The sequence below is a fragment of the Paramormyrops kingsleyae genome, chromosome 7, assembly GCF_048594095.1.
Source record: "Paramormyrops kingsleyae isolate MSU_618 chromosome 7, PKINGS_0.4, whole genome shotgun sequence".
Classification (NCBI taxonomy): Eukaryota; Metazoa; Chordata; class Actinopteri; order Osteoglossiformes; family Mormyridae; genus Paramormyrops; species Paramormyrops kingsleyae.
Window position 1 is genome coordinate 23,448,506 of NC_132803.1, and position 24,408 is coordinate 23,472,913.

Genomic DNA, 24,408 nt, shown 5'->3' on the forward strand with positions numbered 1-24,408 from the left:
TTTACGTGGGCACACAGATAAGTAAAGCGCGGTGTCTTTCTTCATTAATTTGGCCGATGCTTACAGTACATCCAGCGTGACAGGAAAACGATGGTGGTCAAATTACAGCAGATATAATGAGCAGGAATGAATGGCGACACAGCGCATAGAGGTCCTCGCCATTCATACTGTACCTCTGTGTCTCTCGGAGGTGAAGCGGGGGATAATGGTCTCATTGTGACTGTGCCAGGGCAGAAAGGCCCAGTGCTGCCCCTCCGGCATAGCTGATTAGCCAGCAGGCCGCAATCGCACAGCCAGCTCGGCCGCTCAGTACAGCCCACTGTGTGGCCTCGAGAGTAATGTGCACCACATCACAAATCTGTCAAACTCTTCCTTTCGTTCTCTTATCAAACTGGCTCGACTTGAAACAAAACTCTTCTCTTTGTGCATGATTCACCCCAGTATGAGAGAAGAAAATCTAATAGCAGAAAATCTCTTCTTCGTTTATAGGAACTTTCGATTCTAACGACGGTGGCCGGTTTGCGCTAGCATCAGATTACATTTGCCGATATCTTGTGGCTCGCTTGTGGAAGTTTTGACTGTAAAATAGTTGCAAAAAAAGTTGTAAAATCACCTGGAGGAAAAGACACGGAAAAAGTACTCAGAGGTGTTTGATCTTAGCGAATCCCAAATGAAATGTCAGCTGTCAGCTGTCGTGGCAGAGTAGAGCCTTCTTAAGGTCCAGCTAGACCAACAGTGTTCATTATGTTGTACATCGGTGAGAAGGCTTAGGTCCAGTGAGGACATGGGGTGCATGAGTCCCTTTATTACATCTCATGTCAATATTTAAAGAGGTTTTTCCCTCTGTGGAGCATAGCTGGGATAAAAATAAAGGAACTGATAGCAGCAGCAGTAGTTCACTACTGTAGGACCCTGACCTGGCATGACGGATGCTTTGCTGGGCCCGGCCAGGTCTCTTATGGTCGAGCGCCAAAGAAAACTCAATGCTGTGTGAAGTGGGTTTGGAAAGAGGGACCCCTGTCCCAGGGAGCAGCTCAAAGCAGTGCTCTGTGCGGGGATTAAGGTGCTGCACCCCCCCCCCCCCCAGGCGTCCGCTTTCAATCTCAATCAGAAAGATGCCTCAGAAATACAGGGGGGGGACTGCTTCCTTTCCACATTAATTAAAAAAGAGGAATCAAAACACAAAAACAAGTCAAAGAAGTCTCACTGGTACATGCATAGAATAGAAGCGCATTACCTATAATGTTACACTGCATGAAACTTTAAAAGATGTGAAGTTTTCAATGCCTCCATAAGTAACACAGCCAAAGCTGTAAACGATGAACAGAGGAACATTTTGTAGGCCCAGCAGATCAAGTTTAACCAGGACGGCTCATGGTTTGGATCGCTATAAGTATCAAACAGTTGCAAACAAGTTGACGGCACTTAGTGATTTCTGCTAGCACACTCTCTCGACAGCACACCTAGGCCTAGTCATGAGATTCACCATTGTACAAAAGTAGGGGTGGGCATGGAAACCACATGACTGAAGAAACCTTACTCCAACCTCAGCGGGTAGTAGTCCAACCTTGTGGGATTCCCTCTGGAAACACCGTCACTCACTTATACCACAATACACCCAGCAAAACTAAACAACCAAACTAGCCTGACTCAATTTTTCAGTTCAACCATTGATTTGCACAAAGTTAAACAGGCTGAAGCCACCCAGCAGAAGGTACGGCTTACAGTAGATGTTTGTTGTCAGAGCAAACAGCCCCAAATATGTTTCCAGTGTTTTTCATGCGCAAGCCCAGCCCTTGGTGTCTCCTCTGCATAGATGCAGCAATTTGACTGAAGTTATTCATTTGGAGTGCAGAGCCACCCACGCGCTGTTTACAGACTCTCCAGCCATCGCTAACAAGAGCCGCGGAGGGCATTTCCTTACCGTGCTCCCTTTTTTGGAACTGTTCTGTCTCTTGACAGGGACTCTGAGGTGAGCCTGCCCAAGATCCACTCCACTGCCTCGCACACAGATTATAAATCTGTCTCCCCACAGGAGGCAAGGGCATGAGGCCCCGGAGGATGCTGCGTGCCACTAATCAGAGCAATAATTTGCGCTGAGACAAATTAGAGGGAGCCATCAGCCAGAATAGAAGGTTCTAGAAGCACAGTGACGTTCAAAACGGCTCCTGGCTCTCGTGAACCGCTCTTTGCCATTGATGACACAGAAAAGTTCACGAAAACAAAAATTTACACTAAGCATTTATTTAATTCACTGCATTTTCGTACAACAACCTCCAGCATTTTGTACACAGCTAAGACTAATGGAGACTATGTCTGTTCTGGTCATCCCCACTTACTGAGAAATAAAAAAAAAATCCCACATTTACGATGCAAGGTCAAATATTCATACATTTTCAATAAATGGGTGTTCATTAATGGATGCAGTGTTACACATTCTGTGAGAGGAGCATGAATATCTGACAAATGCAGGACACTCAGAAGCAAAATTGATTACATGGACAAACAAAGGCAGTTTGCACTAAACAGGATTACTTACAGCAGCATGTCTTCATATTACCAAGCATATAAAGCTAACCAAAAAGGATTACATTCATATCTGCAACCCATAAAGACTAACATAGGATACAGAAAAAACCTGTATTAAACATGGTTGGCATTTTTTAACACATGCCATTTCATTTTATAGCTTAATTTTTATTTTATAGTTTAATAATGGATCACATCCCACATCTTATAAAACTGTTGCTAATCATGTTTAATTTTTATTTTTATTTTCTAATGAAAGACAGACCTGCCTGACGATGTTGTACAAATGTTGCGGAGGACCTGTGATGCATTTTAAGGTCTGTAGCAAATGTTTCTATATATTTAGAAACATATATTAAAGCCAAAGTCAGAAAAGCATTTCACTCGACTAACACTACACACAATAGTTACTTTCTAGTAATTTCCATTAGTATGCTGTGAATATAACTAAACGGATATCTTTCCTTAGAACTGTTAATGACTATTAATAAGAAAGCTTTACCAATAACGGAGACTATTGTATTTTTTTACTGTATTATATTATATTTTATAGATTAGCCGGTTATTTGCTGGAGCTGAATTCCAGTTTGAAATGCTTCAAATTAGAACCGTGATGTTACTAATAGACAGTAATTTGATTTAGTTTTATATTATTGGATGATCTATCTTCTTTCCCAAAAATCAATGGAAGGGGAAAGAAAAAGAGAGGGAAAAAAGTCTGCAGCAAATAAAAACAAGACATTTAAATATTCAACAAATTTTGGTGATTGTTGGTGCCAAGATAAAACATACGGGACTCAAAGCCCTTTGAAAGGAAGCGAATTGTGACAGATTCCTGCCATGAGGGGAGTAACACGTACACAACTGGCACCACAGCAGGGCAAATCACCAAAGGATGTTATTTAAATTATATAAATACATACATATTTCCTTTTATCAGTTCAGTATCAGTTTCCTTTATCAGTTCAGGCTGATCATTATCAAAAGCTTGTTAGAGACAAAGAGAGTCTCTAAAACAATGAGAAAATTTAAGATACATAAATTATGTAACAACAACAATGCACAAAAATACTATATTTACAGTACTACTACGCACCTACATGTAGATTTATGTGAATTTAGAATCACACTCACTGGAAATTGTGTTTGTCTAATTTATAATCTTATTACAGCGTGGTTAGACCGATTTAGTGGGTGAGAGGGCCTGTCTTGGGAAGTGAACAAAGAGCTTGTGGGAAAGAACAGAAAAATAAGAGTGAAGAAATAGGAATGGAAATGTTCAATAAATACGATACAAAATCAATCCATCGCTGGGGCCACTGAATCAGTAACACGTACTGTACACGCCAACCTTATTCGGAGGGTTTTTCCGCAGGACACTTTAAACCGTCTGTCGGCCAAGACTGGTTATGGTCTACCGGCACCACCCAGTGATAGAAAGCTGAAAATTCACAGCTTATGTAAAACTTCAACCGGGTAAAAAAAATCTAGTTATGTTGCTTACCACTTTTTTCAGTTTATTATAATTATAAATTCATTTTGAAATAACTTGGTTCTGATATAATCATTTATGCATCACAACTAGCCTATATAGGAGGCCTACTAGTAATGCATTTAATAAAAACACATATAACCTTGCAAATCGTTACTCAGTCTGAAAACAACCATAAATATCCATACAGCCCTACATAATTGAAACCACCAAAGTAAACAGACAAGCAAAGAAATAAACAAAACGCAAATAAGAAACATAATCAGTATATTAGTTATAAACTGAAATTCAATGCATCACTTATATTTTTCCAGATTTAAATTAAATTTGTATAGCAACAGATTTGACTTTGGGGTATATATACATGCAATTAAAAACTGCACGAAGTCCATGAATTTCGTTCTGCTCTTGGCTGCATACCAAATGCGGGCAAAAGGTACCGACTGACACAAACGCGCTGTTCTCGCGAGGTTTAGCGAGACTTGCCATTCAAGCAAGATGGCTGCCTCCATCGAGAGTCTGCTCTCGGAGTTGTCGGGTCTCGAAAATCCAATAGAAGAATTGAAAATTTTAAGAACAGTGGTTTTAGCAACACCACTAGAAACACTGAAAGAGACTGTGCCTAGCCTGCAACTTGAAGTAATATTCTCTCTTTTAAACACCAATGACAGGTGCGTACAGATTCTTGAAATACTGCTGAGTCAAGTCAGTTCAGTGTAGGTATTTAGCAACAAGCGAAAAGCTTCAGTTCTCAGATTAATTATAGTTACTTGTGAGTTGTCAGTGGTTAGGCCAAACAAAGGAAATTGTGATACTGACTTCCTTCAATTTCGACACCCGCCCCGTGCGCCAGGGAGCCGGTGTTGGGGGTCTCATCTTGGGTATTTTCCGTCCATTTGTGTTCGCCTTGGACATTTATCCCATCTGCGTATCGGTACGCAAATGTGGGTCCCGAAAGAGGGGATCTTGTGAACGGCACTATCTAGTTCACCCGAGAACGAACCGAACAGATATAGACTCTCAACTAGCTATAGGATAAAGCAGTCAATTATTGAACGAAAGTACTATTTAATTGAATAAACTGAATGTAACCGAAATCATTTATATTAAAATATAACTAATCGTACGTAAAATGCAAAAGATGTGCACCACAAATACATGTGGATATATTTTAAATTTAATTTAAAAAAAAATAAAAGCAGGAGTTGGTATTTACTGATCTTTCTAAGACTCAAAACGCGTGTTTTTAAGCCGTTTAGTTTTTTACAGGGAGCAAACTGAGCTGTGTGTAATCATTTTGGGGCGCATTCTGCAAGCGCTGGACCCGGTTCACCTGGCTCAGAACTGCAGAAATGAACTTCAAGCCGGACTGAACCACTCAGATGACTCTGTCAAAGCTCTGGCCATTTCACAAGTAAGTATGTCCTGCTGGTTTGGGAATGAACGACACCTTTTCGGTTTTATTTTGCATTCAGTTTTATTTCTTGTGTCTAGGTTGTGCGGATTGTCGAGCACACCCAAGCTGTCACAGAAATTCTCAACAGTCAAGATCTGTTAAAGACAGTAATCCATAACATTGGTGGAGAAAAAATATCTGTGGCCAAAGAGGTAACCATTTTCATAGGAGTGTAGCTTAGTGTACTGTTCCATGTGCTCCATGAATTGACTTGTTTGGTTTTTGATTCTGACTTCATTTTTTCCAGGCTATTCAAGCTCTCTCCAAACTTACTCTTACTAAAGTGGGCTTAGATGCGCTCTTCCAGAGCAGTTTACTGGAGCACTTAAAGGATGTGATGGCCATGAACGATGTTGTCCGATACAGAGTATATGAGGTAAATGTCAGTTCATGAAACTGTAACTGAAATTTCATAATGCTCATGTAGTACATATTTGATGAATACTCAGGCAGTAAAATGTTTCGCGTTTGGGCATGAGTGTAGATTTGGGTGTGGATGGTGGCCACATGTCCTCCTCAATATTGCAGGAGTATTGGGTGTGTTTGGAGGGGGGGGGGGGGGACGTGGGGGGTTGGGGCTGATTTGGTCCTTACCAATACTGTGAGAGTACCATGTGTTTTTAGGGGCGGGGGGTTCAGGGCTGATTTGGTCCCTGCTGTTGCAGAAACTAAACCTACACCATTGCATTTAGGTACAAAAATCTTGGTGCTACAGAAATCGCATATTGAATTTACCTTTAGTGAACATGGTTCCTGCCAGAAAAACAGAACTCTGTTACATATTCATGCTTTACTTGAAAGAACAGCTGACATGCAGCCAGCCACTGCTTCCCCTTCACAGCTGGTCGTGGACGTCGCCTCGGTCTCACCGATTTCCCTCGGTTACTGTGCCAACGCCAGCTTCATCTCACAGCTGCTTGCCGAACTCACTGGTGATGATGTGCTCGTTAGGTGAGATGGATCACACCTTATCGTAGTATATACTATACAGTATAGTATGCTTAAGCTTATGGTACACTTAGTATATGCTATATTCTACACACGCGCACACACACACATAAGTGTTTCAACATGTAGTGAAATTAATGAATGTTCAACTATAACATGTAATTGAATAATAATTCCCTATGTAGTCCACATCAGGTGATATTCTATCTCATTAACCCATTGTTGCTGGTAGTATCTTATCGGTGTATTTTTATTTATTTTTTTTGATTTTCAGAGCCACAGCGATTGAGATGGTCACTACTCTTGCTCAGAGTCAGCATGGCCGCCAGTACCTGGAGCAACAAGGCATCATGGAGAAAATCTCCAACATGGTCATTGGCGCAGAGTCAGACCCCTTTTCCAGTTTCTATCTGCCAGGTGAGGTGGCTTTTCCAGTTTCAGCTCTAAGACAGCCCTGAAGAAAAAGCACGTTTATGGTATGCTACTTAATGGAAATTAGTTAAAACCTATATCAAGTTTAACGCATTAATTATGACCAGTTTCTAAGTTTAACAGCAGCAAAATCACCATAATTCTTTGCAGCATGAAATATGTTTTTTTTCTCCTGGAGGTATCCCAACTGTGTAAAAAAGTGAAACTCTTTTCTTCTGTATTCACTCAAAATACATATTCTCAGAAATATATATTCTTCTCAGAAGTATACATTCTTCCAAAATGTCAATTACAATAAATGAGAAATGTGCACTAGAGCTTCACAATCACTCAATTAAACTCGATTGCGCGATTATTAAAAAGCATCGATTAAAAATCTTCTCAATCAGCCGTATGGCGGAAGGAAGGCGCGCATAGCGGATGAGGATGAGTGCAAAACAATGAAATGTGTCCCCTGCACGTGACATCGTGACATAGCAAGGGGCAGCTAATTCAGCGCCCGGGGAGCAGTGCTTGGGGGTGGTACCTTGCTCAGGGTACCTCAGTGGTACTTTGGTGGTCAGGGATTCTAACTAGCAATCTTTCAATTACAAGTGTGCTTCCCTAACCATTAAGCCACCTCTACGTGGAAGCACTTCACAGTGAAAGTGAATGAAAATGCAGTCGCCTGTTGGTATTGCAAACCAGAACTTGTATATTACCACAGAATGGCTACAATGCAAATACATCTTAAAAGAAAGCATTCAGGTTTTACACACTCGCCCAATAATTCGAGGTTAGCCATAGAAATGAGCTATTTAGCCTCTTGGAGTAGCCTAGCCTGTCTTTGTCAACACTTTGACTTAAATTTTTGTGCTTTATTTTCTTTCCAAGATTCTTGTATGATAAAATAATCAAGTCTAAAACGAAGGTTAGCCCTGTCCTTTAGCTGCATTATGGTATATAATACGATACATAATAACCATAAAAAAATATTTTTTGTCGTGAATGTATTGTGTGTGTTGAGTAGGGCTGATTGATATTGGAAAAACTTCACATTGCAATATTTGAAGTTTTCGCTAAATTTAGGAGCTGAAAATGGACCAAATAAGTTATATTTGGCTGTAGTCTGTCTGCCAAAGTCTGTCAGATAAGTTGGTGGTGTTGCTGTGATTGTGCCAACAGACACAAAGCAGTGCAGACAAATCACTTGCCTTTACTCAGTATTGTCTCTATGGAATACAAAATATTCCCATACAGTGGAAATAACCAGTCCTTGTTTGCTTTGCTCCACTTTACTCATTTTTATTTAATTTCTCAGAAATGCACCACACGGTCAGTGAGTGAGAATGATCATGATTGTAATGGAGAACACATGCGGAGCTCATGCAAAAACAGTAGCGTTAAACTTTAGACTTTTCTTTAACTTATACTAGATATTCTACCATCATTAAAACAGCAAAAGTTTTGTTTCCTATGGCTGAGTAAAATGCCTCAGTGCAGCTCTTTGATGGCTAGTGCATGTGCACATATGCCACGTCCATATCAACGCCGCTCATCGTGAAAGTCTGCCCAGGCGGTGCAGTGGTGCACAGGGTATCGCCGTGCAGACTGTAAAGTATTTATTTGTTGAAGTTTTCGGCAGGCTGCTACAACCATTTTGGGGTTAATGCTAGATAAAGAGGATGTATGAGGGAGATGGCAAGGCTGGGATAGAGGGAAGTGCAGGAAACAAAGACATCAGAGTGTAAGAGACCCCCTTCCTGCTTGCATCTCCATGTGTGAAAGGTGCTTGTGACTGACACCTTCCCCGCTGCTTGTTTCTTCTTTGCTTCCCGCAGGGTTGGTGAAGTTCTTCGGGAACCTGACGGTCATGGAGAGCCCCCAGCAGATCTGCGAGTGCTACCCGGCATTCCTGCGGAAAGTGTTCGAGATGACAGTGGACCAGGATCCAGTGATGGTGGGGGTGGCTCTGGACACACTAGGAGTAGTGGGATCAACCGTGGAAGGCAAACAAGTGCTGCATAAAACAGGTTGGCGGCGTTGCTGACATCTTGTGGGTTTGCAGACTGCAAGCGTAACAAGTTTGAGAAGCATTTTATTTTTTTATGAGCACTGCTTTAGATGCAATGGAATCTTGCAGTAAGTGATACTAATTCATTTATGTTGTTCATTTAGCTACAATTTGCATTATTGTCCCCATACACATTAAGGCTGAAATGCTTTTAACACAAATTACACACTGCTCAAATTACAGATATAAACTTCATTCCACATATAAAGTCATTCCACATGGAAACCAATAAAATCTGCATGACTGATGAATTGGGATTCAGTGGGATTTATTTTGTAAAATAACGATCTCAAGAGTTTCCCCGGCACTTGATTATTTATGTCGAAGTATCAAGGTTTTCAGAGATCAACTGATTCCCTGTTTTTCTACAGAGCAGCGTTTTCCAACCCGCTCCTCGGGGACCTGCAGGCAGTCCATGTTGTTTCTCCTGTCAGGGAGCTGGGAGGGAGCAAAAACATGGACCGGCTGTGGGTCCCCGAAGGCCGGTTTGGGAAACGCCACTCCAGTTTGCCCAGGATAGTTCTGTACTGCTGTTCCTAACCTGCTTTTCCATACTCTGAACATGGTCACTACTAGCAAATATAGGCAGACCTACCCAGAATCTGAGATCTGCTTATCTGGGATTATACCTGAGAACCTGCTCTGGTTCTGTTCTCAGGTGTGGAGTTCCAGCGTGTGTTGAAGCAGATGAGCCAGCTGGTCCGAAATGCGCCCACAGACCTGCGAGTACGGTGTCTGGAGGCCTTGACCCTCCTCCTCAGCCTGCCGGTGAGATGCCGGCGATGTCAGCCGTCTGTGCCGGTGATGCTTTCGGCAAAATTTGGCAGCTAATGATGCCGCGAGTGGAGGGACCGTTGATGACTCATGGCGGCACTCTGTAGCTGTGAAAATACATCAGTGATGCGTAACCTTTTCTGAGTTTTGAAGCGTTGCGTCATCTTGGTTAAGGGGCATTTTTAAAGGCAACGAGGAAATGACTTTGCGGTGATGGGTTTGAGATGCAGGAGGCTCCTCGCCTTACTGGGTTTGAGATGCAGGATGCTCTTCACCTTACTGGGTTTGAGATGCAGGATTCTCCTCGCCTTGCTGGGTTTGAGATGCAGGATGCTCTTCACCTTACTGGGTTTGAGATGCAGGATTCTCTTCGCCTTGCTGTTTGTTCTGTTTTACACTTATGATCACCTCAGAAGCACATGGCAACAAGATTGTTTTTTTTGTGTCATTGAGTGCTATACAGAAATTAAAGAGACTATATTGATCCCTGTGGGGTTTTCTCATACTCTATCATGCCCTTTGTGTATATAGAGAGCTTTGTATATATAGTGTTACAATATATACGTTCTAGGCCAGGGCTGGCCAATCTTATCCGCAAAGGGTGTGTATGTTGAGTTTTTGGGATAACCTTTAGGTCAGCTGTTCAAACCCAGGTGTGAGGACTCTTCAGCCAATCAGTCCTCTAATTAGTGACCTAATTAGGGAGTTGCAGCGAATACCTGCATACACACCGGCCCTTTGCGGATAAGATTGGCCACCCCTGTTCTAGGCCAGGATATGCCGGATTGAGGCTCCCTTTCGTTACTTACGATTGGTAGTTACTCCTTAATTAAAAAAATAAAACACTATTATAACTCGTTTATAATTGTCTGTAAATGATATACAACCCAATTAATAACCTGCTTATCAGCCATTCATAGACCGTTTATATGAGTATTCTTGGTGTACAGTGGTAGCAGATAATGACCCACTGTCCATATCTACCTTGTGATACAGGATGCATGCAGTTATGCATATGAGAGGGACAGCTACAGTATAGATGCACCCAAACTGACTCATGTCCGGTGTTCCTGGTCCCAAACGTGGCCGTAAGTCGACTCAAGGCTGTACAAGGGATTAGAGCACAGGCTCAGCCTGTCAGTATCCCAGAGCAGTTTGGGATTAAGGGACTTCTGCCAAATGGCAGTATGATTCTGCGGGCTATGGGGCTTAAACGTATAACCAGGGCGGAGCTGAAAGGCCTCAGCACGCCGTCTTCTAGGCCGTTAGTTTGTGAAAGAAATGCAGAAGTTCCTCCAAAGTTATTTTTGGCCGGAATGAGTGTACGACTCAGGGACTGCTGCCAGCCGACAGAAAAAACATCAGAGATTTTATGTTCTGCTTGTTTTGCTGTCTGGTTATCTGCCTCTTTATTGTCGTCTGACCATTGAGGATCGTCCAGCTTACTGTGTGCTGCCAATCCAGATCCCCCTTATAGCTCAAGATTGCTAATCAAAGCAGAGCAAAAGCCACAATGTTCAGAAATAATGTTTGGTCTGTAAAATATCTGAAGTACTGCCGCATGCAAATTGATATCCATTGGGACTGCATGTTGAGACACTTGCCTATAGCTTCCGCTTTGGTGCGGGTCTGCAGCTCTCACTCCTAACGAGCTGTGTGCTCCTGCACCTTCACAGGCCGAGCAGCAGACTGAAGACCTTCTGGGCTTGACTGAGTCCTGGTTTGATTCCCTGTCCAACCAGCCCATGCACATGTTCCAGAGCATCAGCAGCCAGCCTTTTCCTGAGCTCCACATTGGAGCCCTGCACATCTTCACAGTCAGTAGATCTCCATGACTTTGGATGGATATGTTTTGGCTGGATGTCTTTCACTGGACTCTTGGTCTGTTTGGGCACTAAGCGTTGTAAAAGTACAATGCTCTTGTACTACAGAAAATATATTTTGGCAGTGTTTTATTTAATGGTCCTTATGAAAAGGTGCTAGGCCAGTCCCATGAGCCATGTGTTGCGCTACATAAAGTGCTTAAACGCTTAAGTAGCTATATCAACAACTGTTGGTTGCTAGGAAACGCAGCGTGATGGGCTGTGCACAGGACACTTCAGTTTCATGAGCAATGCATCAAGCCTTCATAAATGATACATGACTTAAGTTCTATGACAAAGTTCTATGTAAAACACTTGGTTGTGATACACTTGGTTTTTTTATGGAAGTAAGCTGCGTTTGTCTGCTTTGTGACAGAGTATTTCGCACGTTTTTCTGGTCTGTCTCCTTTCACAACTGAAGGCTATAGCAGGTCAGCTCTGGGGTCAGAAGCTGATGATGGCCACACCGGGCTTCGTGGAGTTTATTGTCGACCGCTCAACAGGACCAAGCAAGGAGATGAAAGATGCCAAGTTTGAGCTGGTGAAGGCGCTGGCGAACTCTGCGTCCACGGCCGAGATCTTTGGGAACCAGAACTATCTCCGTCTGCGGACGTACATGCGAGAGGGCCCATACTATGTGACTGCCGTGTCGTCGGTCACAGTGGAAGGGGCAGACTGAAAGCCAGCCGGACACAACAGTCACTCCTCTTTTTATATGAAAAATACAACATCTCATGTATGAAAAGACAATGTTTTTGTTTTTGTAACTTGCGCTCATTAAATGCACTATTTTTTTAGTATTTCTTTGATATTATCTGAATGATATTAAAACACCAACCAGGCTTATTTTAGTTATTCTTGTCTTTGTTCCAATGAGGAAATAAGATCTACTGAGACAGGAAAATTTACATCTTTAAATGTTTTAGCCTGTTTGGCAAAAATGACGATGTTCACCACTGGACATTTAAAATGTTTTCACTTGCTGCAGTGGAAATGGTGTTTTTTAGGATTTATTAGTTAAGGACAGTTTGATTTCGGAGGTTTTTTTTTCCCTTATCAGTTAACCTATGTATGCAGAGTGATCACTTACTCTGCCTGCTTCTGTAAGCACATCCTCCCATTTTTGGGTGGGTGTTTCCTTTTTCATATGCGGTTCCGTTTCTGAGATAAGCACTTAAGTCTTGCAGCTGTTCACTCACTCTTGCCACTGCTGAAGTTTAAGAACTGGCATCATTTGTCTTCATCCTGTTGTGATACTTCTATAAAAATCGTCCTTCACCTGCATTCATGTCTTCCTTCAGACTCTTTCTGTGTTTAACAGTCATCATAAAGGCATATTGGGCCTTAATGGTTTTACCTAACCTTTGTAAGGACATGAGGTAAGTAGCAGCTGCCTGGCATACCGATAGGTTTGCCGGCTGCCAAAATTCATCATGGGGATTCACCCCTGCTCAGCAGAATTCATTGTTGGGGGGAATTGCCTCTGCTCAGCAATATTCATTGTGGGGCACCCCAAAGTCCAGGGTCAATTTTTAATACCAATTCAGCCCAGGGGGGTCTTCCACAAAGCAGGATTTAGTTAGCTGGATAACTTAAGACAAACGTGAAAATTGTGCAATGGGAGCAGAGGTGTGTCACATTCCTATGGGACAATCCTTACATTTTGCTTAAGTTATCTGGCTAAAGAAGAAATCCTGCTTTGGGGAATGCCCCACCCCACCAAAGGAAAATTATGAAATTTGAGTGTTGTGTGTAATGTAAAGAGCTGTATAGGTAGTGTGTGGCTTAGTGGGTTGGGTTGCCAGTTGGCATCCCAAGATTGGCAGACTGATGTCGCCACTGGGTCCATGAACAAGGCCTTAACCCTGCTTTCACAACAAAATCATATGCTGCTTTGGGTACGTAAATGTAGCAAAACCACGTTAATCACTGCTATAGGGTGATAAATGAAAATTTTAATGCTCATCACATATCTGTAACGTTCATTTTAATTCAGTTTTGTGGTTTCCTTTTTGTGTAGATTAATTGTGGTATATTTGTTAGTAAGTTAGTAAAAGATAGATCATATCTGTACACTTATTCCACAGAAGATAAAGGAAAAAAAAATTCCAGCTGTAAAATGTTCTGTACAAGTTCTCCGCTGCGTATTATGAATAATAATATATCTCTACTTTGTGCCTGTTGAAAACCAATCTTTCCTTTATCACAAAATTGCCAGAGTCACTAATATGAAAATTGCACTTCTCTTTTTTGTGATCAAAAAAATTTATAGGAAAAGCATTTATCACAAAAAGGACAAAACTCATCTTTATTGAAGGTCTAACAATAGTGGTATAATGAACACCACAGCAAAATGTGCCTTTGAATCACTGCAACTCTTCTCGGCTACTTGGTAATGAGAAACAAAAAGCTGTAGCAGTGTATCAGAAGCAGTTCTGCTGATTTAATGTGTCATTAAGTGCTAAGCATTTCTAAATGTGACTCAAGGCGATTGGCTGGAACCCCCAAGACCAAAGACGAGGCCACTCCCATCCACCCGTCACTCACACGTCACTCACCCGTCACTCACCTGTCACTCAGTCAACATCATCATAAACATTGTTATGAAAAACGTTTTCTTCTGGCAATTTATGTAAATTAACACTGTGGTCCTGTCACCTTTAAATCCCCCGAGGCACTGTATCTATATTCTATTATTTATCTTATTAAATTATTTTATTATTTGTATTATTACATTAGAAGTTATTTAGTATTCTATTATTGCATCTGTGCATCCATCTTCCTGCCACCTAGTGAAGGGTCTCAAGGTATTTTATTAATATCATCCATTGTTTATTCTATCATATATTTTGTGAATACAGTTGAGTCTCTAGATGCCGATTACGTCTGAGATCCTCATCACATGCTCTCACATCATAATGCTCTCACTGATATTCTTACAGCGCTGCTAAAAATAGGCCGAAAGTCACAACTGCACCTTTAGTTAACTAACAGAATAACAGCAATTTCCCACAACATGCCATTTAATATGCCTCCTGCCTCACACTAGTTCGAATGGAATGGAACAGTGTGAGGATCCTGGCCTCAGAGCCACTACTCTGCATATATGCCATGTACACTACAATTCTTTCAGCAGTAACTCATTTATTGTACGAAGAAATTGGCAGGTTAATAGCATGCTTCAACTTTTTCTTGAGTCATTCATTTTATATTGCATAGTAATTTCTGATAAGAGTAGAATCATTTTGGGAAATGCACATATTGAGAGCCTAAGGTTGGTACCGGAAAGCAGGAATTAGAAGTGAGTGAAAAGATAGCAGCTTTAGACAAATCTGGCTTTAAATATCTCTCTCTCACATATGGGTGTAAAGGTACATGCCTGGTTCCTGTACCCAAGAAGGGGCAACCCTCAGTCCCTAATGACTATCGACCTGTAGCTCTGACATCTTAAGACCTTAGAAAGGCTTGTCCTGGCTCACCTCAACACATTTCTGCACCCCCGGCAGTTTGCCTATCAAGGCCACATTGGAGTGGATGATGCGGTGATCTACCTGCAGGACAGAGCCTACAGGCAGCGTTGTTAAGAGAAGAACTTTGTCTCATGCAGGTGGACACAGCCATTGTCTCCTGGATTGCGGATTAGGTGACGGGCAGAGCGCAGTTTGTGAGACTCCACGACTGTGTCTCTGACATGGCTGTGAGCAGCACAGGGGGGCCCTGGGGACCGTCTTCTCTCCCTTGCTGTTCATTCTCTTTTTGGCTGACGTGTGGCATGCAGACATTTTCTGATGACACGGCCATAGATGGTTGTATTAGGGAAGGACAGGAGGGGGAATACAGGAAGCTGGTGAAGGACTTTGCTGAGTGGTGCAATGAAAACCAGGTGCAGCTCAGCATTGGGAAGACCGAAGAGATGGTGGTTGATTTCAAGAGGTCAAAAAGCCCCCTGTCTTCAATGACTAATGGTGGAGGGGAGGTGGGAGTGGTGGACACATACAGGTACATAAGGGTGCACCTGGAAAACACACTGGAGCAGACTGTGAACAGAGGCCCTGTGCTAAAAGGGATTGGGCCACCTCTACTTCTTGAGGAGACTCCAGTCCTTTGGAGTCTGCAGGTCTCTTACAGCAGTTCTACCAGTCTGTGGTTGCAGAGGTAATCAACTATGCTGTGGTGTGTTGGGGCAACAACGCTACAAGAGCACAGCAGAGCTGCTGTGCCCATGCGTGCAGCCATCTTGAATGTCTAAGATGTGTAATTGAGGTTATGTTTTCTCATCTTTATGGTTTCAGATGGCAGCAAATGCAGCAGATTTACAAAGAGAATCAGCGCTTGTGCCAGTTTCACCCAAGTTTGTAATCCAAGGTGGCTTACTCTCTCTCTCTGGCTTTCTCTCTGTTTTTCTTTATTCATGTATTGTTGCTGTGTCTGGGAAATTGTAAGTTCAATTCTTATGGCTGGCAGGATAATCATCACCACTGGCTCGGTAAAGCAAAGGTAAATGCTGTAGCCAAAACATTATGGCTGCTACCACATGAAGCAAATAACCTTGACTGTCTCGTAACAATGACTTGTAGTCAACGTGCTGAATGCAGAAGAAATAGGACTGAGTGACTGATAAAAGTTCAGAGGACTGGGTCTGAGCATCTCCAAAATGCCCCAAGGCTTGTAGGATGCTCACAGTTAGTCATGGTGAGTGCATACTGAGAGTGGTCCGAGGAGGGAATGACCACGAACTGCTTACAAAGTCGGGTGGCCAAGACTCATCGATGTTAGATGTGAACAAAGGCTATCCCATCTGGGCAATGTTTAGCAGGGAAACCTTGGGAAGCTCTGGGCATTTATGTGGACGTTAATTTAACACATACCACCGATGTACACTCCTACATAGCAATGGTATTCCTGTTTCAGCAGGATACTGCACCCTGCCATACTGCAAAAAATGCTTAGGAATGGATTGAGGAACATGACAAAGACTTCAAGGTGTTGCACTGGTTTCCAGATTATCCAGCAGATCACATATCTGTGGGATATGTCGGAACAACACTCTTCAGCAGCTACACCTCACCTTACAGGACTTAAAGGATCTGTTGCTATCATCTTGGTGCCAGATAGCAAAGGTCACCTTCAGAGGTCTTGGTTGGTCAACGCTTTGGCTGTGTCAAGCTGTTTTGGCGGCACTCGGAGGAGGAACAGCCTTTTAGGCAGGTGGTCAGAACCACAAATGAGAGTTTTCATAATAAATAATGTGAAAGATTTATCCATGAGTGCTGCAAGTTCATTGGGTGTCTTTAACCTTAAATCTCTATTTTAAGTAAGTAGTATATTTTTTAGATACCATTTTACAATTTGTAATTACCATGTGCTCTGCTATTGTACAAAGGGAAACCTGTGTCCTCCCATTGTATTTGTACGCAACTGTTAATAATTCTTATCCCGTGAAGTCATTAATCTTATCTGACAAAAAAGTCACTTTTTGCATACTTCACGTAGAGTAGCTTTGAAAAACCCATAATTAGGTTATATACTTTAGTGTCTGGACACAAGAGCGATTCTGCCAAACATTTTTCGTTTGAGTTCCTGTATATTATATTAGGTAGTAAAACACTCGTGCCAGACGGGAAAGAGAAATCTTTTATCAACAAAGCAATTTTCTTGTCATTTAAAATGCTGCCTCTACCACATAAAATCGTGCTGTGCTGTTCACCGGTATTGCAGATAAAAGAAAGTTGAGAATTGCTTTTCAGAAGTATTTCTGCCTCTCGCTTAATATGTCAGCATGTATAGCATTCTGGCTAACTTCAAAGTAAGTTATACTTGTAATCGTTCATTCAATCACTTCCTTAGCTTTTATATATGGTTTAAAATTTAATTGCGGCAAAGAATCCTTTCACTGTCACTTGAGAGATGAATTCTACACGTAATCACATAACTCTCAGTGATGTCGAACTTTAAGGCAAATGGAGGCTAAATTGTGATTTGAAAATATGAATGCAATTGTACTCAGCAAGAAGCTCAGCGTTCTTTGTCTTCGAAAAGAGTTTTGTTTCAGCAGAGGAACCATCCAGAACTGACATCACTAAAAACACGCATGAATTCCTCTTGTCCATCGAAGCATCTATGAACTCCACGCCTCATCAGCTCAGTAATCTGTTCAGAATCTTGTTCCATCTTAATTACATTTGCAGAAACCCTGAGGAACCTTAAAAAAGATACGTTTGTCAAATTCTTTTCCATCAGTCAGCAAGTGCTACATGGTTTAGTTTTCTAGAACAGTCCTGGATGTCGCTTTACTTATTGTTCGTCTGAGCCCGCTATTTTGCTTATCTTTCTTTTGCTAACTGAAATGCCACAAAGAAATGTAGAACTGTCACAGCCTGCCTTAATGACAACATCTCCCCAAGCTTCAGATTACTCAGAGCTATCTATGGATAGTCTTTTATAGATTCAAAGTATGGGCTGGCATGAATAAACAGCTGATCCCTGTTACTGCCATCTAAGTCATTGTACAGATTTCTTATTTGCAAATTAAATGAAAATCTGTTGCATGGTTGATATCTTGGCTGTGGTGGCCTTGGATTCCTCTCTCCTGTCATGTCACAATTATGATCTCAGTACTTATACATGGGTGGAATATTAAGTGTTGCATGATTCTGAGGTGTAGCGAGAGATATTTACACATCGGCCAATCACTTTTTGTTCTCTGGCTTGCTTTCAATGAATGCATTATTGCATTACTGGAAGGAAAAGATAGAATCGTGTTCATGTGCCATCACGAGCTGTTGATTTTAATAGCCATAGACATTTAAGGTACAGAAGCTACATATAAACATTTGCTTAAAAATGTGCAGTAACCAGACTGAATGGCTTATTTTCTAGGCCACCAAGCCACTCAGTGTACAATAAACCAATAAAATGTAATTCTGCTTTGTGATTAGCACTTACAGGTAGACAGTGCTTTTGTTTACATATATTTTAGAAAGAACACATGAATGGTCCTAAACGTTTCAGTGTACACTGTGAAGTATAGTTTGTTTATATTCACTACTTAATAACTGTTATTAACTCTCTTTTGTCTTTGGTGCTCTATGCTTTCTGTGATAACCTGCTGGCTCATTACGACCCTGTATTGGATAAGTGGTATAGGCAAGATGGATGAAAATGTTTCTTGGAAAATTGTGAGTGTGGATTTTCCATCCATCCATCCATCCATCCATCTTTCCATCTACGAACAGGCTCATCTAGTGTTTAGGTCATGGGCTATTGGTTCTAATGCATGTACCCACATTGTCACTTTTAGATTTTGTATGCTTGTAAAATAGTTGGACTTGATCTACAGCATTTTCGTCATACTGTGCACTTGCAAGGAAGCGAAAAAACCCCAGGCGTCCTTCCAGCTTTCTTTGATGTAATAAATTGTTTACTTAAGAGTTTTTTTTACACAGAAAATGTTCTTAGTAAAAATACATCCATCCAGCAGTTTCCACATCACATATAAACATAATTAGTATGCTCATAAGACTAGCAAACGACTCACTGCATAATTTTAAGGTCATTTCTGTGGCAGAGAACTTAGTTGGTGTAATAGCATCCATTAAATTCAAAAGTTTTTATAAGTTGTGACTTGAGGCCAAAGCATGTTCCTATGATGCATTTTCATCAAGGCCGAGCAAATTGGTCGAACTTTATTTCTTGTTGGTTTTCCAGACTATCAACAATTTTATCAGCCTTTGCTCTCAGGCTTTGACACCACTTTAGCATCATTGAACACAGAATTTACACAATCTTCTATCCGACTCTATCGTCATTGCTGGTGTGAGGCCTTCATGCAGGTATGGCAGCCTATGGTATTACCGTTTAATAAGGAAGTGACATTGAAAGTCAAGTTTATGAGTCTCAGCTCAAAACTCAAACCACAACAGTAGGGAAAAGCTGAAGGACATTTCCTTCTACAGAGAGCAAGCATCCAAGAAAGAGTCCTGTATGATATAGAGGAGAAGAGCATATAATTTTACTGAAATAGTACAACAAGGCTGTAGTTTATGGTGGTTGGCATGGGTAAAGACTTCAGTTAGGAAGTTAAGGTGAGTCAGGTCTTCAAAGATTTCATATTTCCCAGCAGGCCGAGATTGGAGCACCAATTCCACACCAATGAATTATTTACAGCTCTACCACAGAAAAAACCCAAGTAGTGGATTGTGCTTCACTCGTCTGGACAGTTTTCTTAAGCTTGGCCAAAGGCTCTGCAAAATTCTGCTAAAATATTCAAAGACCTGGGTTTAGTCAGACATGACAAAAGCTGATTTATAATGAGTGACGACTAGGAGGCCTGTCGAGTGAGCAGCACTATGAGGCTTAATGCGACGCTCTGACCTGTCCTAGCCTAATGCCAAATTCATCTAGAGCTGCGTTGTACGTAAACCTTGTTAGAGCTGTAAGTCCCTTCCGATAGGTTCATCCAGCTAAACTGTTTTACATAAACTTCATTATAAAAAATGAATGTAGTTTCAATATTTTTCTCCTGGATTACATGCTAGGATTTTATTTATAAAAACCGTATATTTAGTAATGCCCCAGTAATCTGTTCAGTCAGTGTTGCCTACAATACCATCTTTTCAGTCAATACTACCTGCACTTTCCCCATGACACTATTGTTCACTGTATGGTGAAAGTTTTCTATCTTGAAATGTAGGTCAATAATGAGAAAAGACATTATGAGTGGGTGGGGGTAATGTTAGTGGAACATGGGACATGCATTTTCAGATCTTAAGCACAGAGATACGACACGGAAATGGACCAGAGCAGTTGTGCCCAGTGGTGCTCGTCTTAGCCGGGGACCGTCTCAGGTCTCCACGGCGACAGGCAGTGATCAATGTTTAATCCAGTGCTTCGTGTCCAGTTCGCTGGCCGGCTGCTTCCCCTGCACTGAAACGAAATCACGAAGCCTCACGGCCGAGCCGATGGCCGTCCCCTGGTCACCAAACCGCCGCAGAGACCACAGGATGCAGGCAAACGGCACATTCCATCCTCTGACACTATCCAGCCGCAAAGTCGAGCGGTCACCCTCTGTCCCAGGGTCACAGGGTTGGCCAAAGCTTCCCAGTCATTCCTCTTTTTTATGCTGAGGGGTGGGAGATGTCCGTGAGAAGGTGAGAGCTCCGCTCTCTGGGGCAGAATGACGCTGACTGCGTGCTGGTTGGAGCCTCCATCGTGCTGAATGTTTCACGCAGCTCTTGCAGGCCCTTTGTTTGGACTTCAGCTGTAACGAGACAAACCCAGCAGCACCTTTCTTTGCTATTTTCCAGGCTTTGAAATAATCTCTCCAGATTCCTGTCCCCGTATCCCACATAACGGCGCCTCCCGTCCCACCTCAGGAGATACACATATGAACAGCTTCACCCTCTGAGATTCCGTGTTTATTATTGTGGCCCATGATTGCTTCTGCAGACCCAAACTGTGCTGTACAGAGAGATGCCACTTTATTAAATGATTGAATTTAATCCGTCGATCGAATTCAGTCCACCTGCATGCCTTTTATTTCATCGTAATCATTGGTATATAATTGTAATTTAGATAATGAAAATCCAAAAGTCACTGGTTACATGCTAAACTAAAAATACCGCAATGCATTTTGTATATAGTGCTCACAGAATGTCTTGGCACACTTTCTTAATTATGTGAAAATGTTGCAAATTCACTGGTTTTGTAACAAAAGTTCATTGACAAGCAATTTTTAACGTATCTGCACAGACATTTTCTTTTTATTAGGTATAATTTTTTTGACTGGCTCATTCACTTCTGTTATTTTGCTATTAATAGCAATTGTAATCACTGGCTCCCAAAGAGATACTAAACACAAATGTTTGGTGTTGTTTGGTTATCGCAAAGGTGTAACTAACTATAAAGCATCCAATGAGACTGCTTATCGCTGACTGCTTATCACTGAACTTTTAAACTCAGAATAGCTCTTTTAGAAGCAAGATTTGGGCTTCAGTTTATCGCTACTTGAAATTAATGTTTTACTTTGAAACTTCCAGCTGTTTCTAATACGATCTATATTTTTGTAAACAAATGAAGTAATGATTTTTGTTATAAAACGAATAAATTGAAAATATTTTTACTGAATTAAGCAAATGTACCAAGACTTTCTGTGAGCGCTGTATATTTTAAGAAATGTAGTAGCTTGGCTTAGGCTTAGTCCCTCCTGTTCTGCGTCAACGGCATTTCTGATATCTCTCCACTGCTTTTTCCATCATGGCCACCAGATATCAAGTTTAAAGTTTTATTTCTCTATGCCGGTGTTTCCCAATCCGGTCCTTGGGGACCCACAGACAGAGACTGCTAGGGAGAAAAGACGTGGACTGACTGCGGGTCCCCGAGGACCCGACAGCTACTGCTCTGTGCTGATTGTTAAAGCTTGGTATTTCAGGTAATAACACAAGACATCATATCATAAGAATTTAAGAAATGCCACTTAACTTTCCTCTGATTTCATGAAAGGTAATATGAGCCATTACATCTGAAGTTTTTTTCTCTAATTACATGTGGCCTTATCTCGTTATAACACAAGAGGGCTTGAGCAGTGATCATGCAATGCTGATAAACAAAAGTTCTGATATAAGTCCCATATCTGTCCTTTCCATAGCTTCCTCATTTTAATCTTTCCACCGACTTCTCTATCGCCTTTCGGGGCGTATCCCTGTATATACCCTAACAAGTCACACAGGCACAGGTGTGCCATCCGGCTTGAATCATGGATTTTAAATCACTATGCATCTGAACCTCATTTACCCCCAGCTTAAATGATCCTATAACAACAAGGTCTGTAACACATGTTTTTTTACCAGAATGAATTTTAATATGATAACTGCACTTTTTTTTAATTAAATATGCTTCGTAAAAAGATCTTAAAATGGAAAACGTTGTTGCTGTACGTCTTAAAAACGTGCTACTAAATTATGACTGAACAAGACTATCTTTATTTTAATACCTATAAAGCAAATGGCAGGAAACTTTTTACACACCGTTTCTTGCCTGGACAGTCTGCCTCTGGATTAGCCATACAGATTCACTTCGTTTACAGTCCCAGTGTTGAAAAACGAGAATTTATCCAGGTAAGTGAGGGCCTTGCAGGTGACCAGGCCAGAGTATGTCTCCAGCAAGCTGCAGGGCCTCGTGTCTCGCAGGTCTTCCCAGATGGAGGAAAGCTCGCTGGCCGTCACGTCGGCCGAGCTGAAGAGGAACTGGTAGCAGCAGCTGTTGTAGCGTACGTGCTTCTGTCCGGAGAAGCGGGAGCTGTGCATGGGGACCACCCCGGCCCGGCGCACGCAGAGGCCCACAAAGACGTCGTAGGGCACAGGGGAGGCCACTTCCTTGGCAGCTACGTACACCTTGCGGGCCACATCCTGCGACATCACGAAGGCCGAGCCGGCACAGTAATCCGGGAAGTGCTTGTCGGGGTACTGGCTCAGAGACAGATAGCGTGCGCTGCTGGGATTTCTGTCTGGCATCTCCTGGTGCACCACGCGGCCCAGGTACAGATCCTCTGGGTGGCGACGTAGGGTCAGGAGGTATTCTCCGAGAGACTGGAGGTTAACGAACGTGGTCTCGTCCGTCAGCAGGATGAATCGGGAGATGGGACAGTACGTCACCACCCACCTCATGGCCAGAACCGTCTTTGGGGTCTGGTTTCTCGAAGAATCAATGAAACGGGCCTGGATAATATCTCCGTAGCGTTTGTTTTCCATCCTGATGGCGGCCTGGGTGATGGGGGACCGGCTGGACCCCAGGAGGAACAGCGTCTGGATCATGAACCCCTGGATGTGCGTACGGTTGGCCCAGGTCCTGCGGATATCCTCCCGCCGGCTTCCGTTTTCCGGGGAGCTGAAGACCAGCGTCAGCAGGAAGACGTCGCGGTGGGCGCAGGCCCGGGGGCTGCTGATGACATACTGCTGCGAGTCGTTGGCCCTGGTGCTGCTCAGGTCCAGCTTGCGAGCTCGCTCACGAACCTCCAGCACCTTCACGTCCGTGTAGGTCCTCGGCATGGGCTGGAGGAGGCATTCCTCCACAAAGTCGGCCCCGAAGAGCAACGCGTGGAACAGCAGCACGTTGAAGAGCAGGAAGCACCACTGGTGGGTACGCAGCCTGCAGAAACACAGCTGGAAAAGAAGAAATGCGAGGTGCGGACATCACACAGAGCGGGGAAGGCAGAGCACAGGCATTCGGCACAGGCATTCGGCACAGGCGCAGCTCGCAGTCAGGAGCGGAGAGAACAAAGCTATAACTGCTAGCAAAGACATACCTGCATTGTGTCGCATACAGTTGGTTTTTAACGGTCCTCTTGTCGTCCCGAGCTACAAACAGGCAGCAGTGTGACTGATGAAGGCGTTCAGGTCTCTCTGCTCATCATGGGACCAAGATATTGTTACTGGCATGTGTCCTGACCTCAGTCTGCCAGTCATGAAATATTAAGTCAGATTAGACGTGTGGTGTAACCTTACTATTAACTTTAGACAATGGCAGAAACCAGCACACATTAATATATTGATAAGCCTGATAAGGCCAAATGTGATAAGAATATACAGTAGTCACCCCAGTTTCAAAAAGGGAAAAAAAATCAAATTAAAAACCACGAAACTGAAACTCAGAATATTTGTGGAATAAATAGGCTCATTAGCACATAGATCATTTTTCAGCAAAGGTTGTTTTTTTTTATATCCTCTCGGGCTGTTGATGATGAAGCAAAGCAAACAGAGGAAGGTGGATGGAGCAAAATGTCAAGCTGATGAATGCGACCGCATTGTCGCATTATGCATGCGCCGAAAAGCACGAGGCACGTTCTTGGACCCGAGGATCGCCGGCA

At 42.5% G+C, this 24,408-nt stretch overlaps 2 protein-coding genes across 2 annotated transcripts; one reads left to right on the plus strand and one right to left on the minus strand.

Annotated features, from left to right (window-relative positions):
* Positions 1-4,434: 4,434 nt before the first annotated feature.
* Positions 4,435-12,830, plus strand: psmd5 (proteasome 26S subunit, non-ATPase 5). Its single transcript, XM_023807857.2, has 10 exons — positions 4,435-4,692; positions 5,291-5,435; positions 5,516-5,629; positions 5,725-5,853; positions 6,319-6,428; positions 6,700-6,842; positions 8,678-8,869; positions 9,569-9,678; positions 11,361-11,501; positions 11,968-12,830. Exons 1-10 carry the CDS (start codon positions 4,520-4,522, stop codon positions 12,223-12,225), a joined length of 1,515 nt encoding a protein of 504 aa, XP_023663625.1. The 5' UTR covers positions 4,435-4,519; the 3' UTR covers positions 12,226-12,830.
* A 9,770-nt stretch (positions 12,831-22,600) lies between these two features.
* LOC111841843 (beta-1,3-galactosyltransferase 9) lies at positions 22,601-23,950 on the minus strand. The gene is made up of 2 exons (XM_023807926.2): positions 23,848-23,950; positions 22,601-23,704 (listed from the first exon to the last, which is right to left on the minus strand). Exons 1-2 carry the CDS (start codon positions 23,851-23,853, stop codon positions 22,601-22,603), a joined length of 1,110 nt encoding a protein of 369 aa, XP_023663694.1. The 5' UTR covers positions 23,854-23,950.
* Positions 23,951-24,408: the final 458 nt, after the last annotated feature.

What these genes read in the sequence shown, in the direction of transcription:
- psmd5 (XM_023807857.2), top strand. Translation starts at nt 4,520, where the DNA reads ATGGCTGCCTCCATCGAGAGTCTGCTCTCGGAGTTGTCGGGTCTCGAA. An exon ending in AAGCTCTGGCCATTTCACAA is followed by an intron (nt 5,436 to 5,515) that starts GTAAGTATGTCC and finishes TCTTGTGTCTAG; the next exon opens with GTTGTGCGGATTGTCGAGCA. An exon ending in TCCGATACAGAGTATATGAG is followed by an intron (nt 5,854 to 6,318) that starts GTAAATGTCAGT and finishes TCCCCTTCACAG; the next exon opens with CTGGTCGTGGACGTCGCCTC.